This window comes from Podarcis cretensis (assembly GCF_951804945.1).
Source record: "Podarcis cretensis genome assembly, chromosome: 2".
NCBI classification, from domain to species: Eukaryota; Metazoa; Chordata; class Lepidosauria; order Squamata; family Lacertidae; genus Podarcis; species Podarcis cretensis.
The window spans coordinates 98,616,677-98,636,467 of record NC_137171.1 but is presented as its reverse complement, the minus strand read 5'-3'; the positions used below and the strand labels follow the sequence as shown (position 1 = coordinate 98,636,467).

General features: G+C 42.7%; 1 protein-coding gene across 1 annotated transcript in view; it reads left to right on the top strand.

Moving 5' to 3' along the window:
• The window catches only part of LOC307208607 (uncharacterized protein), a 50,247-nt gene extending 47,452 nt beyond the window's left edge, over positions 1-2,795 (top strand). Inside the window, exon 11 of the mRNA XM_079963392.1 lies at positions 2,317-2,795. Within this exon, the coding sequence (XP_079819518.1) occupies positions 2,317-2,512 (196 nt within the window). The 3' untranslated portion in view covers positions 2,513-2,795. The remainder of the gene's footprint in view (positions 1-2,316) is intronic.
• Positions 2,796-19,791: the final 16,996 nt, after the last annotated feature.

Below are 19,791 nucleotides of genomic sequence, written 5' to 3'. Positions count from 1 at the left end.
GGTGAAAAGGTAAACAAACTGAGCGATCTATTTGTTACACAATTGGTTCTTGAATATATCTCCATATAGAAAGAGATGCATCTTGGATCGGGTTTAAATGATCAAAGTCAGACTTTTTATCTAGTTTCTAATGAATAGAAAATAAAATGGTGTAGCATGAAGCCTAAGGCCACACCCTGCTAACATTTGCAAATAAAGCTGGTACTGAATTGTAATCAGAGATTCACAGGAAATGCTTGAAAAAATGGGATTGCCCCCCCCCCCCAGTCTCCAAATGTCTACTAAAAGTAAAATAAAATAATAGGGCTGGCCTTCTTTGGATCATCCGTCACTACCCCTAGAGCACCTAGCACATTCTGATAATAATTATTATTGTTGTTATTGTCATTATTATCAGTGCGACCCAAGCCTAGTATTGTTTCATATTTTGTGTGTGTGTGTGCATGTGTCTAATATATACGGGGGAAATGTTGTTGAGTAACAGTAAATGATAAGCCTGTTGATATTCTTTTGCAACTGAAAAATCAAATTGTTTTTGTAGAAAACATGTGCTAGAGTCAAGGGGTTGAGAAGACTGGGATAGGGAACTACTTAGGGAAAATAATATTGTGATTATAATATTACTTTGGAATGCAGGATAGTGCCAGAGGTCAATCGTGTTGCCCTTGTGTGGTATTATTTCTGAATAGCTATTCTGTTTATTGTCAGTTTCAGACTGAAAAGAAAGTCGGGTTGTGGAAGAGTGCACCGGTTAAGCAAAAGAATTAAAACATTTAAAAACATGTATATGAGAAAGAGAGCAAAGTCTGAACCACATCCATTAAACAATATCGTAAGAGTTTCTTTTAAAACAAAAGTACAAGGCGGGGGTTTCTAGTTCCCAGAATTCAGTGTTTCTAAACCCTGTTTCTTTGGAAGCATAAATTGGGATGAGGATGAAGTTTGAGAACAAAACGGCATTTCGAGACTTTGTTCATTTCATATTTATCACTAGCTTGTTTGCTAATTTTCATTTGCAAGAGGCAATTCTTCCAGCTAACTGGCTGCCTCAATGGGCCACTGATTTCTTTGAAGTGACAGTCTGTAAATATGCATAAAAAAGAGATGCAATTAGCGCGTGTGTGGTTCAGTGCAGTCTGATTTCATTGGCAAGTTTACCCACAGTGTTGATAAGCTACATTATCTAGAAAATTGGCCGCTGAAAAACAGCACCTCTGATTGCCAGCAAAGGTTCCAGATAACAGGGTGCTGAAGAGAAATATAATTGAGGTTGAATATGTTAACCAAGGTGTCACATGTTCCTTAGAAGCACTAATTTATCAGCATGTTGGAATTTTTATTAACATTTGGAATGCATTTCTACCACACTAATGAAGTGGAATTGGCAGCTCAGGTTTTAGTTATTGTCATTTCTGAGAAGTTAAATGTAATTTCTTGTTAGGCCCAGTTATGTAAATATATTTATACAGGAACTGGGGGGGAGAGAATTATAACATTTCTCAAAATACAAATATGTTGCTAAGGAGGAGGGTGACAAATCAGTTATTGTTAAAGCCCTAAACACCCACCAAGTGTTTATGGAGTGCTGTGGATTCTTTGGCTCTCATTCATATATATATATATATATATATATATATATATATATTGGGGGGGGGTTGATATATATATGCAAACATTTCCTGATAAATTCTCTGTCATATTGCAGAGAAGGTGTCTAAGCTGGAAGACAATAGGAGCCAGTTCCTTCAAGCTTTTTACTAACTGACATTTTCTTCTCGGGAAAAGTCCTAGCGAACGTGAACTTTTATTCTAAAATTAGAAAAGAAATAAATAATGGTTATGCCTTACTCTTGAAATGATAGCATGTGAACCGCCTGCATTCGCTGAACATATTGTAAACCCCCTTTCGCAGTGTCTCCTAATGAATAGAATAATTGCTATGTCCAGTTCCAAAAAATCTATTTGTAGGTAAACGCTCGCAAGTCACTTTCAATTTAGATGATGTGATTGTTTGTGAGGCAAATCTTTCAATTGGGACGTTATGCTAAATAATGTATTGCTAATGTGGAAATAAATGAAGGACACAATGATGATACATAAAAACTATATTAGAAAGACATTTAACGGGAATCATGTTTGAAGTTTCTGGTGGCTTTTAGCCAGGGAGGTTTGGAATCTTTCTCATCCTTCGTTTGAAAAGTACCCCCAGGGCTATTTTTGTATTGTTGCAATTTTGTGCTGCAAAGGAAAGAAAGAAAGAAAGAAAGAAAGAAAGAAGCCATAACAAGCCGGTTTGTGTCTTATATGTTTATACAGGGGGATTGTTGAAACACCACTCATCCATTCTGAGGAGCTGAAACCCCTTGTGCAGTGCTGGCTCATGGACATCCCAGCCGGAAGGCTGGCTCGAGTGACAGACTTGCAAGCTGCCGTCGTATACTTGGCATCTGAAGCTTCAGATTATATGACTGGCCACAACTTAGTCATTGAAGGAGGGCAAAGCTTATGGTAGAAAAGGAATGGAAATGCTCTTTCAATGCATGCGGAGGAATGACAGGCACACAGGAAAGACTCCCCTGATCACATTGCAGTTCTGCACGAGTTACGAGTGTTCAGCTTCTCTCTTGACATTGTCCATTAATTCCTTCCTCCCCAAAATACAGCTTTTAATTTCCAAACTGCTATTTTAGACCCAATCTACAGCAGCTCTTGTCTTAACAAAAGTCGGCATGTGGAGGTTTGTTTATTTAAAAAAAAAATCTGCCCTAGGCTGAATGCTGTACTAGTAAACACACACACACACACACACAGACATACACACACACACACACACACACAGAGAGAGAGAGAGAGAGAGAGAGAGAGAGAGAGAGAGAGAGAGAGAGATTTCCCCTCTATCGACACATTCAGTTCAGTGGAGTAAACAGATTGCCACTATGCAAATAATTTTGTACTTAAAAAAATAAAAATAAAGTAGGATCCTATATTTTAGCCAACAGAGAAGACATCCTGTTGCCAGCTTGAATGTTGTGTTTGAATCTTTGCTAAATTACTGCTTCAATTAATCAAGAAAATTTGTTGATACTTCTACTGCAGCTGTAATGTCAAATATAAGGGGGGGGGATTGCACAGGGGGTGGGAAGAGAAATGCTTGAAATGCTAAGTTATTCTTGCAGCAGGATTTTGTCTTTAAGTGGAAATGATTCCAGCAATTTCTCTAAAAGGTGTTGGGATTGCATTCTGCATTGCAAAATTAAAATCACTTTATCTAATTCATTTTTGATATTGTCATTTTTTATTTGCTCTGGTGGTGCTCCATGCTCAGACCACATTTTGTAAGCAGTGGCACGCTTTCCCTTGCACCATAATGCAGAGATAGGCAGTGGAAGAACTGTGTGCTGTCTTCTGTATTCTTGCCCAGCGTTGACCTGCATCCCATTTTAAAAAACGCTGCACAAAGTTTGCATTTTAAATACACATTTTTAAACATAGTGTCTTTCAAAACACACATTTTAAAGTGTAGCTCTGATTTTTGCAGGTGTGCTGAGAACTGCAGCAAAATATTTAGGAAGGCTGATAGCTGGGGGATAAACTAATTTCTAGTCCGGATTTCAGTCTAGGAAGTGAGGATGAGATCAGTTGCATTACAAGGTCAAATTCCTCAAGCATCCTTACTTGTGATGCACCTGTAGGCTGGCAATAGCTCTAGAAATGGTGGGGAAAGCTGTTCATCTGCAGGGCACAGTGGCCCTTCCATTGCCCTTTACTGCTATAAATGTGGAGTTTATATTTTCTTAGCATAAAATTTTGTATATCTGACGAATTTATGGACACGGTCCTATGCAAACACCAACATTCATCTGGGATACTAATTTTTGCTCTCAGCAAATGCTGATATGGAGGGGGGCAGATGAGCTGTATTCTTAGCCTAATTTTCCACCCACCTTCATGACTTTCTACTGCCCATCACAAGCTGAGTTGGCTGTTCTTCCTTCCCTGACCCGTTTCTTCATCCAAACATTACAGTATGGCCTCTGGAGTCAACAACCTCTTAGTAATTCTTCAAGTGGAACCATTAAAAACTTAAAGCTTTTTCATTGTTTTTCTGGGCTCACGAAACATTTTTCTGTGAGCCCCGTACACTTCCATCAAATTGTGTCATGCTTTGGAAAACTTGGTTTGATTCTCACATGACTGTGGCTGGCCTTTCATCCCAAGGTTAATGTACAAACAGGAGTGAACTCATCAGGAGTTCTTCCAACTAATTCTAGGGGGACTTGTAATACTGTGGCTGGACCTCTTGTGAACAGCTTGTTTTAGACCCTACCTAAGAGGGGAAAATAACAAACTTCAGCTAATTTGAAACATAAGCCACCATTTGCAATTGGCATAATAATAATAAGAAAAAAAGCCTTATTTTTTTCCAGACCTAGTGGAAAGACTATGGAGTAAGCAGACTGTGAACCAACCTTTTATGTCCAATAATGACTTCTCCGACTTTCAAACTGGAAACATCTGGGGCAAAATTATGATATGAATCACATTGTAGTCATAAGACCATATAATTTAGTCCTTCTGTTCAAATCAATGGTGCTTCTCCCTTCCTCCACCGACGATATTCTTTGAGTATATACTTCTTCATAGTAATGGCGGGTAAAGTGGTATTGGTTAGTAATCTTTTGGACTAGCTCCTTGAGCTATAAATATGCCAACAGGTCTGTAACACCGCAGCATTTTCTGAACTAAGTAGAAACAACCGTACTGCAGTCTACAAGGGGCTTCCAAATCCCCAAATTGTGGATTATAGATCATAAACCTTTGTGTAAAGGATCAACCTCATGGGTACAGGAGAGGGGCATACCTTCACCAATATGTCAGAGTAGCCTAGAAAATAATCAGTTCTCATAACGGAGGGATGTACGAAGCAGGGTTCTCCAAAGCTCTGCACTGGGATTGATTCCTTTTGGACTGGTGTTAATAATATGGAGTTATTGCTGATGACACCAAGTTGTTCCAAAAAAACAATAATCCCCAAACCAGGCATTAGAATGTTAAAGGTGGTTCAGTGTAATCAAGCATTGGGGAGGGAGCAGAACTCCTTTCTTCACATATGCATTGATGTGCATGGAGCTATCCACCACAACCCCGACTGCTTCTTTAAGAAGGCTAAAGGGGCATTGCTTTGGCAGGGGTGATTTCCCTTTGTCCCTTCACAATAAATGCTGTCATCTAGCACCAAGGGTTGAGCCAACATCTCGCTATTTAGTTCTACTCTCTGCTTACTGTTCTTTAACCAGCTACCAGTCCTTTGCAGGATTTGTCCACTTACTCCACAGATATCTGATGTAAGTTTCCCCCGACCCCTGTCCAAGTCGCTTTAGATCAGTGTTTTAGGGATGTCACATGAATTCACTTCGAAAGTGAGCGCTCTTGTTCAACTGGATGCGACCAAGAGTGAGGTGATTGAAGTCCTGTTCAGGGTCCTGGGAGGGCCTGCCTCCTCTTCCACAACCGCCTTTACCCTTCCTAGTCCCCAGAGCTAGCTAAAATAATACAACAGTCAATAGCAGCAGGCAAAACAACAGAAATAAAACAGTGCAATTCAGTGTTAAAGGTGTCGTGGGAAATAAAGAGCCCTTTGCCTGGCACTGAAAAGACCAGGTAAGCTGTCCCAGAAGGAATTTCAGAAGCTGGGTGTCACAACCAAGAAATTTCTGTCTCAGTCACCACCCATCTCACCTAAGGCTGGATGGTGCTGGAACTCACCACAAACCCTTGTTCTCTTATAATGGCAATGGTGCCCACCAGAGAGGTTTCATAACTGAGTTCCAGCCGGGGAAAAAAGCCCTGCTTTTGTGGAATGCCAGCAAAATTTACACATCGCGTTGATACAAGAAGAATCAATCTATGGCTACAAAGATGCCACCAAAAAGTGAGCAAGTTTTTGAATTCATCAGAGCTCTTTGCCAAGTTGGTTGTCCAGTAAAACTGAGAGGGGATGTGGTAAAATGTAAAGGATTGCCTTACTCTGGGTTGCTGAAAGGAAATGACTTGATTACAGATATCAGGATGCCTACATGACAGATTCATCCATATTTCACGGTCTGTTTTTACGAATTTACAAGACAAAGCAACACTCTGACCAGAGTTTATGTTTTTGCCAATTTTAAAATCTGAATTCATGTATTAACCGAAATGCTACAGGATTTTCCAAATATTACCTCTAGGGGGAAACCTCAACCTGTCTATGTTCATGTCAACTTGCTTTCTGGTTTTATCTATTCAACTTTTTTTTTATATTGTATCTAAGTTCATACTTTTGATATTTCTAATTTTTTTTTTTAGCATTTATGTAGAACACCACATAATTGCAGAAAAGATAATAGTCACATACCCTAGGGTCTAGTGTACACTTATGTTAAAAGTACAGCTTTTATTGGCAACTAAAGTAATAACCTTTCCATGTCAAATTGCTTTAAATTAAACTTTAAAAAAAAATACTGCCTGATACCCACATTTAGTAATTGTCAAACATTAGCATAACATCAAATCCTAATGCTGCCTAAATCTTAGGTTTAAAAATAATTATTTACTTAGGTAAATTCTGTATTCAGAAGCATAACATTAGATTTAAGGGTAGGGGGTAGGGGGAAAAGCAGCCTCCTTGCATATGTAAAGAGCTGTATCCGTAAACTTGACATGAAAGTGGGATTTGAACTTACGCCTGCCTTGGAGAGAGAAAAGGAGGATATTTGCTTCATACCCAGATCATCCATCCATCAATGGCCACATTTAAAAACAAGTGTCAAGCTGACACCTTAGATGGCAGTCAGCATCCTGGGTGATGTTCTGTGATCCAGGACTCCTATCCCTTGTGCTAAGCAGGCATGCAAGCACAATTTCCAGCCATTTTAGACACACTGAGATCTGGTGTGGATGGTGTGGATATACGTGCGTGCAAACCTGAGGGGAAATGGGCCAAGCCAATGTTTAATATGGATAAATTCCATTTCTCTTGTTTTAGCATGTTCCGTAAGAATAAGAGATTAACCTCTTTAGGATCGTGGCAGAGAAGGGAATGGGCAGAAGGAGGCCTTTGGCAGGGTGTACACAGCGTTAGGGCCTGTTTGGCATCCAAAGGGAAAATCTAAAACGATTCCACCACAGTCCTTCCCCAGTAATGGAGATACGAGGCCAGATGACCTCTTCTCACTCAAGCTGCATCATGAAGGAAAGTCAGCCTGTAATGGTACTTTTGGAACACACACACACACACACACACTCCCATTTCCATGAAGGACCTTTGCTGCTTCCAACATATCTGTTTCCTCCTTCAATTTGGAAGGGTTTCTGTTAACCCCTGATGTTTGAAGAGTTTGTGCAAATGGAGCTCTTGTTCCCATCCCACATAAAAGGCTTTTCAGTGACTGGGTGGTGCTGGTGGTGAGGAATCCTGACGGGAGCAAGAGCTCAGCGAAAAGGAAAAGGTAAAAGGTAAGGGACCCCTGGACGGTGAAGTCCAGTCAAAGGTGACTATGGGGTTGCGGCGCTCATCTTGCTTTCAGGCCGAGGGAGCCGGCGTTTGTCCACAGACAGCTTTCTGGGTCATGTGGCCAGCAGGACTAAATCGCTTCTGGTGCGATGGAACACTGTGATGAAAACCAGAGAGCACGGAAACGCTGTTTACCTTCCTGCTGCAGTGATTCCCATTTATCTACTCGCACTGGTGTGCTTTCAAACTGCTAGGTTGGCAGGAGCTGGGACAGAGTAACAGGAGCTCACCCTGTCGCATGGATATGAACGACCGACCTTCTGATTGGCAAGCCCAAGAGGCTCAGTGGTTTAGACCACAGAGCCACCCGCATCCCTTTACAGAAAGGCAGGCCTTAATTTGCATCAGGGTTCAGGCTTGGCCATTGCTTTCAATGCCAAGGTATTGAACTGTGCGGGCAATAATACTCCAATCAAGTGCACAGGTGATTTCCCTTATGACTGATTGTGTCTCTAGCTAGCTCTGCCATTGCCAGTCAGAGAAGACAATACTGAGCTGTATGAGACAATGGTCTGACTCCGTGTAAGGCTCTGACTGGCAGGGGTTCAAGCGGAAGCTTGAAAGAAACTGGAGACAGATGCTTTGCCACTGAACTATGTGAAATTAAGTACTCACTTCTGTGTCCCTTTTCTGAGCGATAGTAACTTGCCATCACCTAACTGGCAATCACAGACAGCTCAAAACAGTGCCAGCTCCAGGACTCAGGCAGAGTGCAACCTGTGGACTAGAGTGGCCATGTGTCTTAGTCCTCTATTTGAAGGAACCCTCCATTTCAGTGTCCCTTGATGTTGGTTCCCCAGATGTTGGACTACAACTCCCATCATCCATGACCCACTGGCTAAACTGTCTGGGGATGATGGGCATTGTAGTGCAACGACATCTGATGAACTATGTTTGAAGGGCTGCCCTACAAAGAGCCGTAAGGAGGAAAGAGAGCAGAGGTCTTGCAGTTGGAACCTGAAGATCAGGCTAAGCAGGCCTTTCAGACTGTGTTGAGATGTATCATCTTTCTAACTAAATTATAATAATTATTTCTGAATTTGCCTGTGCAGTCATAGAATCATAGAATCATAGAGTTGGAAGAGACCACAAGGGCCATCGAGTCCAACCCCCTGCCAAGCAGAAAACACCATCAGAGCACTCCTGACATATGGTTGTCAAGCCTCTGCTTAAAGACCTCCAAAGAAGGAGACTCCACCACACTCCTTGGCAGCAAATTCCACTGTCGAGCAGCTCTTATTGTCATAAATCAGTGGGTGCAAATCTCTGGCTTCCTTTGCCACCTTCTCTTTTGCAGATGCATAAGTGGGTATCCTACCTTCCACCTTGATGCCAAACTGCTAGAGACCCAGGGGAAAAGGCCTGAAAGGCAAAACATGAAGAAAGGCAACTCTAGCAACCCATGTTAACAACCCAAAAGCAAAAACAGATTCATAGCAATAGGAATTATGAAGCAGAGTGCATTCCTGGTAGATCAGGGCAGTTGGAGCATATGCATGCTAACACCTTGAGATAACAAGGGCTTACCAAAATAAATGAGTGCAAGTCATAGGCAGATGTTGGGAAACTGGTGATGGGCTGAACATTGATTCTTGGTATAGCAGAGCATTGGCTGAGAAACGAACATGCCAGGTGAGAGCGGCAAAGGGCAAACACAATCCATATTCCTTTTATAACATATGGCAAATGTTGATTGAATACACACATTGTTCAGACTGTGGCAGGAATCCGCTCAGCACTCATGGGAAAATGTGGCATGATCTCTTGCAGCCTTTCTCAACCTGTGGGTCCCCAGATGTTGTTGAACTACAACTCCCATCACCCCTAGCTAGCAAGGCCAGAGCTCAGGGATGATGGGAGTTGTAGTCCAACAACATCTGGGGACCCACAGGTTGAGAACCACTGTTAGAGTAATCAAATGAAACTTTAACACATGGCGTGATAAAAGTCTGTAATTTTATCAGGACAAGTTATTTGTCATTTACTGTTGTAACAATGGTTTTCTCAGAATTTATCTTCCGTACCATAAAAGTAAATAAAAACAGTATTAAAAAAGAAAAGAAAAAGAAACTTACCTGTGCTTTCCCAGTTCCCATGTCCTCTCTTGCATCAAAACTCCTGGTGTATCCTTTCAATCATTGTCTGCAATTTTTTCCTGAGGAGTTCAAATTTATCCTTTACAATTCCTATATTATTTGGGCTACATATATGCACCATGTGGTTTTACAATTTTCATTAACTGTATTGGCGGGGCTGGGTGTGTTGTTTGATAGGCTCTAACTGTTTCTAGAGGAGCTATTAAACTTGCAAATATGTAATTTTTCCACACTTTAATAAAAAACAAAAAACCCTGTTATATATTTTTTAAAAAAATGCCAGTGGGCTTTTTTTTTTTAGAAACATTGAGGAAATACAGATGTATAAACTGTGGCACAAATGATATATTGATGTGGAAGTGAGATTATTTGCTAGGGACTGTTCAGAATGCTTTAATTACACTTCTGATTAAAACAATGTTTTGTTAGAAAAGAACTGAAAGGAACATTTTAGACTCCTTCTTTATACATATATTCATATAAAGAAGTAATTACACTGTCTCTAGCTCCCAGTTAGAAAGCACTCATTATACTTAATCCACACACATTTTGTTCCCAAACAGTGCACAAACTGATCTGTGGGACTCATTGCTCTGAGATGTTGTAGCATGGTGCCATAATGTTAGAAGACAAATGGTCCTGCAGACATATCCCTCTTGGGTGGATACGGGTTTCTGTCTCTGTTGAAACCCGTGTTTTCATATCCTGTTGTGGTATGGTGGGTGTAAGCTAGCCTGCTGCTGATTCACATACAGTATTCTGGTTCCTGATTAGCTAGGAAGCAAAGGTTCCAGCCTTTTATTAAAGGGAGACAATTAAGCAACAATGGAGTTGACAGGGAAATTCGTCTTGTTAGGTCTTAACTTAAGCACAACTAATTTTTTGTGGGATCGAGCCTAGAAGGGGCCTTGGCCAACTCTACAAAGTTTGTTCTGCAGACTTCTAAGTACAATTAGTGGCTTGAATAATTATGTTAAATGATTGCTTATCTTAGTCCTCGAGCGATTCTTTGCAGGGAACAGTGAAAATGTACTTTGAAAAACAAAACAAAAATTCAATATTGGGTGTAATTAAGCCTAGAGTGGAGAGACATTATGAACAGCGCACTTCTTGTTAGTTTAATCCTTCACAAACAGAAATGCCGTGCAGAAGCAAACTGTGTTCCAGATCTTATCACTTAGTCCCTCTACTTCATTTTTAAAGGTGAAATATTTGTTTCCATAAACAACCACCGGATTTTTCTTACTTAAAAACAGTTTAAAAGAAAAATACAATCATTTAAATATATATTTACTGCCACCACACAACCTGTTTTCTTCATTTCCCTGTGCTGCTCTGCCTCCATGGTTGAAAGCAGTTATGCTTCTGAGTTGTTGTTGTTGTTGTTGTTGTTGTTGTTGTTGTTATTATTATTATTATCATCATCATCATCATCATCATTATTTATACCCCGCCATCCCCAGCCAAGACTGGGCTCAGGGCGGCTAACGCCAAATATAAAAACAATTGATTGAAATACAGCTTAAAAAACAAGATGACTCCTGTGAGAATAGCATGCTGGACTAGATGGGCTATTGTATAGGAGTCAACTCTTAGGGGCCGAGGTCTCTTCAGCTTCCCCAATAAAATATTGGAGGGGGCTGGCCCCCCACAAAACTGATGGCCGTGGCCATTCAGATGGTGTGGGTGAACCCCACAATGTGATTGATTATGCAGGGCAGGGCTTAGCTCTGCCCCCCATATTTTATTCAAGTTGGCACCCCATGGCTATTGGTCTAATCCAGCAGGCTCTTCTTATCAATGGATGATACAGAACTACATTACCCAGGTTACTTTCTACATTGTTTTGAAATTGCCCTCTAAATTTCTGCTTCATTAAAAGATGTCAGCTAAGATATTCTTTCGCTTTTCTGCTGTTTTCACCATGATCCTACTCTCTACACAGGACTGATACTAACTGCAGCCAGCTCCCCCAAATAGGGGCACCCCATTACAAATAATTAGAAGAAGAGTTTGGATTTGATATCCCACTTTATCCCTACCCGAAGGAGTCTCAAAGTGGCTAACATTCTCTTTTCCCTTCCTCCCCCACAACAAACACTCTGTGAGGTGAGTGGGGCTGAGAGACTGACGTGCGGTTGTGTAAATGATTCAAGGGCCCGCAGAACTGAACCCATTCAGAAATGGATCATGCTCACAGGGCTGCATCCAACTAAGCCTGACTCATTGCAAACCCATCAAAATTAATGGACTTGAGTTAGTCATGTCCATTACTTTCAATGAGTCTGCTGTGCTGAGTAAGACTAACAGCCTGCAAATTATTTAGGAGGACTAGTATTCTCATAATTGTGTTGCAATAAAAAGTCTCGATTATATAATGTTAGAATTTTAAGAACAATGTCATGTATTGTGGTTGGGAGCCGGTGCCTGATAGTATTACCTAAAAACTAAATAAGACTAAATTAAGACCTAAACTTTATTTAAACTAAGTAAGATTTAAGCATTCATTTCAGTGAATTCACCAAAATCAAAATCTACAGTCCAAATGTGAACATTTCAAAATCTGCAACTTTCACAAAATAATAATAATGGGGGTGGGGAGCCATTTTTCAAATCTGTGCCAGATTTCCCATTGCAGTAAATTTCCATGAAAATAGGCTTCTGGGAGCCTTCTCTCCTTGCTTCGGTATCCTGTCACTTACTCCAAAGGCACATATTCTGCAAGGGGATCAGTGAAAAGAACTTCCTTCACCATGATGCACTCGCTGCAGAGAAACTGCAGGCTGCCTGGAGATTACCATTATTATCTACATTTTACATGGGGAAAGGCCATAGCTCAGTGGCAGACCTTCTTCTTTCAGGGCCGGCCCACTCATGAGGCAAGTTGAGGCGACCACTTCAGGCTGCTGCTGCTACAGTGGTCTTGATGGCTGTGACTTGCTCCTTGGAGGCTGGATCTGCCTTCTCCTTGGCAATTCCGCCTCTACAGCAGCCTCTCAGTGAATACACTGGGCTCTCCTAGGCTTTGCAACTGCCTGGTGTGATTTAGAGAGGATCTCTTCCACCCCTCAACGATGGCTTCTTATTTCCACTTACAACTGCTGGGTAAGGTTAAATTGATTGCCCCACCCTTGTTCCCAATGTAGATCTTCACTCAGCCCTCTGTCCCTTGTCAAGGCAGGAGGACACACCATTCTGTGGTTTGCCTCAGGTGTCAAAATGTCTTGGGCCAGCATCATCTCCTTTACATTTAGAGGAACACTGGTCTGTAGGTAGGGCTGGGAATCTCCCTTGCCTAAAAACCATTGGATACTGCTGCCAGTACTGAGCTAGGTGGACCGACAGTCTGAATTAGTGCAAGACAGCATCCTATTAGTAGTTAACTTTTCTCTTTATCTTAAAAATAGAGTATTTATATGTAAATTTGTCTCCTGTGTATCAATCTTTTTTCTTTCTTTTTTTGAAAACGAACATTCTGTCCCCACCCCTTCTCTTTTCAGCCTGCTTACATTTTACTCTCAGACTGAATATAGGGCCCTGGATGCATTCATAGGCTGCATTCATTTCTCTATTTAAAAAAAAAAATCTGCTGTAAAGTGATCTATTTATTTACATGAAAGAAAAGGATACCTCTTCCTAGCCACAATGTGCTTTCCACCAAACTTCCCCTGAAAGCTGGCGGCCTTTTCGTATTCATTCTCTGTAATGGAGAAAGCAGTGTTGCTTCTTTCTGGTTGCTGGCAGATGAATGAGCATCGCCCATGAATAAACCTGTTTGAATGACCGCTTGTATTTTGTTATGAAAGTGTATTAAAAGGTAGAAAGGAAACCCCAAAGAGGAGCTCTGTAAGCTAGTGTAGAAAGCTCTCCCGACAAGAAAATGCGGCCCCTTTGGCAAAAGCATCTGACTACAAAGGCCAGCAGAAGTATTCACAGAAACAGAAAGACTGTGTTCTCACTGAATGGTTTTTCTTTTCTAAACTGAGAAATTACTGTCTAAAACAAACGATGACGCTTCAGCCTCTTTGGATTTGTGGACACAACAACATATTGGAGAAAAGGTTGTGGATGCCATCTGCACAAGGCCACCTTTTCTGCTGGCTTCTTTCAAGCCTAATTTTACCAGAGGAAGGAGACCTTGAGGGTGACAGGGAAGGTATTGCCGGGCTCATATGTATGCACCTGCAGGTGCCAAATTGCTGACCCTGGCTATACACACTTACTTTTTGAAGTTAATAGGACTCCCTTCTGAATAGACAGGTGTAGGACTGTGCTGATAGCATTTGATAGTCATGGGGAAGTTCTCCCAAACTCTCAAGAGTACCTCACGTTCATTGCCTCAGTAACTTCCATGAACATCCTCTAAACCAGTCTGGATTTGCACTGTATATTAATGATGGGAGGCTTGAGCTGGTGGATGGTGAGTTCATGCATGCTCAAGAGGTTCCAATCGCCGTGAAAGGAAAAAAAGAAACAGGTTCATAAGGCTTGGGGGCAATATGTTTCCAACCCTGCTCAGAACAATGGCAAGATGAAAATGACTTATATTTCATATTCTAAACTCCTGTGCGATGTCAGTGCCTGTTAAGTGTCAGCCTTTTTCTTAGAAGAGGTGAACAGCCTAACACAAGCTACCCCCACAGTTACTGTTTCCTCAAACAGAACCGTTTTTCCGATATCTATTTGTTGTTTACTGGGAAACCGATCCAATCAAAAACAGGCATAGTAATTGCACTAACCTCACTCCCTCTGGACATATTTATTTACTAAAAATATTTATACTCCACTTTGCCTTCAAGGCAGCTTAGAATGATAATAAATACAATTAAAAAGCAGCAGTCTATGGAGAAGTACAGACAACAATATGTGCCAGCAATAAGACAAATTTAAAACAATTTCAGCAAGAAATGCCATAAGCAAAACAGAAGATAATAATAATAGCTGAAGGATCCCTTACATTTATGGTAGGCAAGCAATAAAAGCCACTCTCTAAAGCAGAGGGCCTGTGACTAGCCGCCGAAATACTGTTGGACTCCAACTAACATCAGTCTCAGCCAGCATGGTCAACAGTGAGGGATGATGGGAGTTGTAGTCCAGCAACATCAGGAGGGCCGCAGGTTTCCCATCCTTTCTCTAGAGGCCAATGCACTACAGCAGGTAGTGATGGATAAAACAGTAGTTTGTAGTTCAGCCAGTTTCATTTCCCACAAAGGGTGGTTTGTTTTGGGGTTTTTTAGCAAAATAAATCCTCAAGCTCATTCCATCAGTTTTCTGAGACCTGGCAAAGAGGAAATGCTTGCATTGTCAAGCAAGAATAGACACCAACAGTATGATCCTGCCCATGTGTACTTGCAGGTAGGTCCCCCTGAGTTCACCGAGACTTACTTTCAGTTAAATGGGTATACGATTGCAGCCTTGGACTGCTATCCTATGCAAACTTACATGGCAGTAGGCTGCAATGAACTTAGTGAGACCTTTGTCTAAGTATCAATATACCGTATTTGCTTAAAAGAAAGGGCGAAAATTGGGTGTCGTCTTATACACAGATAGTGAATGCAGAGGGGAGACATGTAATTAATGGCAGCAAGCAGGAGATTGGCAACGGCGAGTGGGTGGGTGATTGGTGGCTGCGGCAAGGCCTGCTGCTGATTGGCTGTGGCTGTGGCAATTGGGCAGGTGATTGGCAGCCGTGGTGAGGCAGGCAGGCGATTAGCAGCTGCAGCAAGTGGTCGGGTGGGCTGTTGGTGGCGGTGAGCAGGCAGACAATTGGCGGCTGTGGTGATGTGTACGATCAGCAGTGGCTGTGGCAAGCGATCGGCCGTGGCAGGCAGGCAGGTGAGCAATTGGTGGAAGTGACCTTCCGACCCCCACCCCAAAAGCTAAACAACTTAATCTTTTAATTTTGGGTTTAAAAAAGTAGGGGTCGTCTTATACATGGGGGCATCTTATACACAGAAAAATACAGAAGATACAGGCTGGAATTCAATATTGTGCTGTCTCTCGCATTGATTTTGCTACCATTGCAGCACTGAAGTGACCTCTCTAGGGCACAAGCCTGGACAGTGTCTATGGAAATCCTGGGCTGCCCAGATGACAAGACACCCACCGACCCCCTCGGCCTCACTGATGTGGTCCAAAGGAACGCAGAGCAATACGTTTGGCACCAGCTTGGCTGCAGAGTTGCAGGAAGGAGGCGTACAAGGTGCCATCCAACTGCCTTAGGGGCTCCACTCCGGATTTGTGTTGCGTTGACTCCTTGGCCTTTTCTTCTCCCAAAGATGTCCTGAAAGGTAGTGAATATGGATTGTTCCTCAGGGTTTACTTTGAAAGCCTTCCTCACAAACGAGTACAGTGGTACCTCAGGTTACATACGCTTCAGGTTACATACGCTTCAGGTTACAGACTCTGCTAACCCAGAAATATTACCTCGAGTGAAGAACTTTGCTTCAGGATGAGAACAGAAATTGTGCTCTGGTGGCGCAGCGGCAGCAGGAGGCCCCATTAGCTAAAGTGGTGCTTCAGGTTAAGAACAGTTTCAGGTTAAGAACAGACCTCCGGAATGAATTAAGTACTTAACCCGAGGTACCACTGTATAGGCAGTAGATGCAGTAGATGTGGATGGGCTACCTTCCCAGATTGGGGAGCCCTCATTTCCCTCAACAGCACATGCAGAAGCTGCCTGCTTGACCCTTGGACCCACTATCAGCCTTGTCCCCTCAGTCTGCTGGAACTTGTCCTTGCATGCAGGCAATAGACAAGTCTCTAACTCACCAAAGATTTAAGGCCCATCGGCTACCCTCACTGGGTTTAGCCAACCAATCGAAGCCCTTTTCTGGGATGTGGCCTCTGTGACACGCTGACAGCTTCTATGTGCCACTGGTGAGAACTGAGTGCAGGGTAAGGGACCAAAGGTGGGTTAACTACCCAGAATGAACATGACAGATCCCTCTCAAGAGTTACTGCCCCTCCTCTAACACAGTATACATACCAATAAACAAATGAGTTATCACTATTTGTTTTTTTGTTTTGTTTTTTAATCCATGGTGAGAAGCTGAAGAGTAAATCCAAGAGTATTAAAAGAACTGGCAGATGTGATCTCAGAACCACTGGCAGTCATCTTTGAGAATTCCTGGAGAACAGGCGAAGTCCCAGCAGACTGGAGGAGGGCAAATGTTGTCCCTATTTTCAAAAAGGGGAAAAGAGAGGACCCAAATAATTACCGCCCAGTCAGTCTGACATCAATACCAGGGAAGATTCTGGAGCAGATCATTAAGCAAACAGTCTGTGAGCACCTAGAAAGGAATGCTGTGATCACCAATAGTCAGCATGGATTTCTGAAAAATAAGTCATGTCAGACGAACCTGATCTCGTTTTTTGACAGAATTACAACCCTGGTAGATGAAGGGAACGCAGTGGATGTAGCCTACCTTGATATCAGCAAGGCATTTGACAAGGTGCCCCATGATATTCTTGTAAAGAAGCTGGTAAAATGCGGTCTTGACTATGCTACCACTCAGTGGATTTGTAACTGGCTGATTTACCAAACCCAAAGGGTTCCTCTTCATCCTGGAGAAGAGTGACTAGTGGGGTGCCACAGGGTTCTGGCTTGGGCCCGGTCTTATTCAACATCTTTATCAACGACTTGGATGATGGACTCAAGAGCATCCTGATCAAATTTGCAGTTGACACCAAACTGGGAGGGGTGGCTAACACCCCAGAGGACAGGATCACACTTCAAAATGACCTTGACATATTAGAGAACTGGGCCAAAACAAACAAAATGAATTTTAACAGGGAGAAATGTAAAGTATTGCACTTGGGCAAAAAAAATGAGAGGCACAAATACAAGATGGGTGACACCTGGCTTGAAAGCAGTACATGTGAAAAGGATCTAGGAGTCTTGGCTGACCACAAACTTGACATGAGCCAACAGTGTGATGCGGCAGCTAAAAAAGCCAATGCAATTCTGGGCTGCATCAATAGGAGTATAGCATCTAGATCAAGGGAAGTAATGGTGCCACTGTATTCTGCTCTGGTCAGACCTCACCTGGAGTACTGTGTCCAGTTCTGGGCACCACACTTCAAGAAGGACACTGACAAACTGGAACGTGTCCAGAGGAGGGCAACCAAAATGGTCAAAAGCCTGGAAACGATGCCTTATGAGGAACGGCTAAGGGAGCTGGGCATGTTTAGCCTGGAGAAGAGGAGGTTAAGGGGTGATATGATAGCCATGTTCAAATATATAAAAGGATGTCACATAGAGGAGGGAGAAAGGTTGTTTTCTGCTGCTCCAGAGAAGCGGACATGGAGCATTGGCTCCAAACTACAAGAAAGAAGATTCCACCTAAACATTAGGAAGAACTTCCTGACAGTAAGAGCCGTTCGACAGTGGAATTTGCTGCCAAGGAGTGTGGTGGAGTCTCCTTCTTTGCAGGTCTTTAAGCAGAGGCTTGACAATCATATGTCAGGAGTGCTCTGATGGTGTTTCCTGCTTGGCAGGGGGTTGGACTTGATGGCCCTTGTGGTCTCTTCCAACTCTATGATTCTATGATTCTATGTGACAAGTCTTCTGTAGGGTTGCAAATAAAGTTGACTAGGCACTTGAAGAGCCATCATGGTCGGCATGTCGAGTCCCTCTTGATTGCTGATTTTCCCCTGGTGTCAACAGAGTAAAAGCCAATGCACATCTGTTTTCTTTTCTCAGAATGGACAGCGGAGCACCCGCCACTTGCCCCTCCTGCTGTTCCAAACCACACTCCCAACAACCAGGAGACAGTTCGAGATGCTCCAGTACAAGGTAAGTTGCTGTAATAAGTATTTCTCTTTTGCATAAAAAATAAAAATGATTCAGATAGTGTCATTATCAAATAAGATATCCTTCCTTGGGGGTGTGGGGAAGTGCTCAGGGAAAGGTTTTGCCTGATTTACAGTTAGAGGAAGGGTCTTCTTAGCTCAGTGGTAGAATCATAGAATCGTAGAGTTGGAAGGTGGTCCCTTCCAGGAATCTCAGCTAAAGCATCCATGACAGATGACCATCCAACCTTGGCTTAGAAACCTTCAAGGAAGGAGAGTTCACCACCTCTTGTGGGAGTCTGTTCCACCGCCAAACAGCTCTTACTGTCAGAAAGTTTTTTCCAAATGTTTAGTCGGAATTGGTTCTAGTTGTACTCTCCAGAGCAGGAGAAAACAAGCTTGTTCCCTTTTCCATGTGACAGCCTTTAAGATATTTGAAGACAATAATAATAATAATAATTTTTATTTATACCCCGCCCTTCCGAGGCCGAGCTCAGGGCGGCTAACAAGCAATAATAAAAACAAGTTGAATGAATACAACTTAAAATCAAAATTAAAATACAACATTAAAATATTGAAACATTAAAATATTAAAATGCAGCCTCATCACAGGAGGAGAAAGGAAAAAAGAAAAAGAAAGAGGGGGAGGGAATCAAATTGGCTCCAAGCCAAAGGCCAGGCGGACCAACTCTGTCTTACAGGCCCAGCGGAAAGAAATCAGATCCTGCAGGGCCCTGGTCTCATGAGGCAGAGCGTTCCACCAGGCCGGAGCCAGAGTTGAAAAGGCCCTGGCTCTGGTTGAAGCCAATCTAACTTCCTTAGGGCCCGGGACCACTAGGGTGTTGCTATTTATGGACCTTGAGGCTCTCCGTAGGGCATACCGGGAGAGGTGGTCCCGTAGGTATGAGGGTCCTAGGCCATGAAGGGCTTTAAAGGTCATGACCCTGTACTCCACCAGGGAGTCATATCTCCTCTCAGTCTCTTGTTTTCCAGGCTAAACATACCCAGCTCCTACAAGCACTCTGTGATCACAACCTTGTTGGGGGGGGCGTGGCTAAGTAGTAGCTGGCTGGGGCAACCCAGTCAGATAGGTGGGGTTTTCCTCGCTTACTGGTCTTTGGGAAGGGAGTCATGTCTCCTCTCAGTCTCTTCTTTTCCAGGCTAAACATACCCAGCTCCTTCCAGCACTCTGTGATCACAACCTTGTGGGGAGGGGGGGTGGCTAAATAGAGCTGCCCAGAGTGGCTGGGGCAACCCATTCAGATAGGTGGGGTTTTCCTCACTTACTGGTCTTTGGGAAGGGATCAGGAGGACTCCAGCAGCATCCCAGAGCCCTCACACATCCACCCA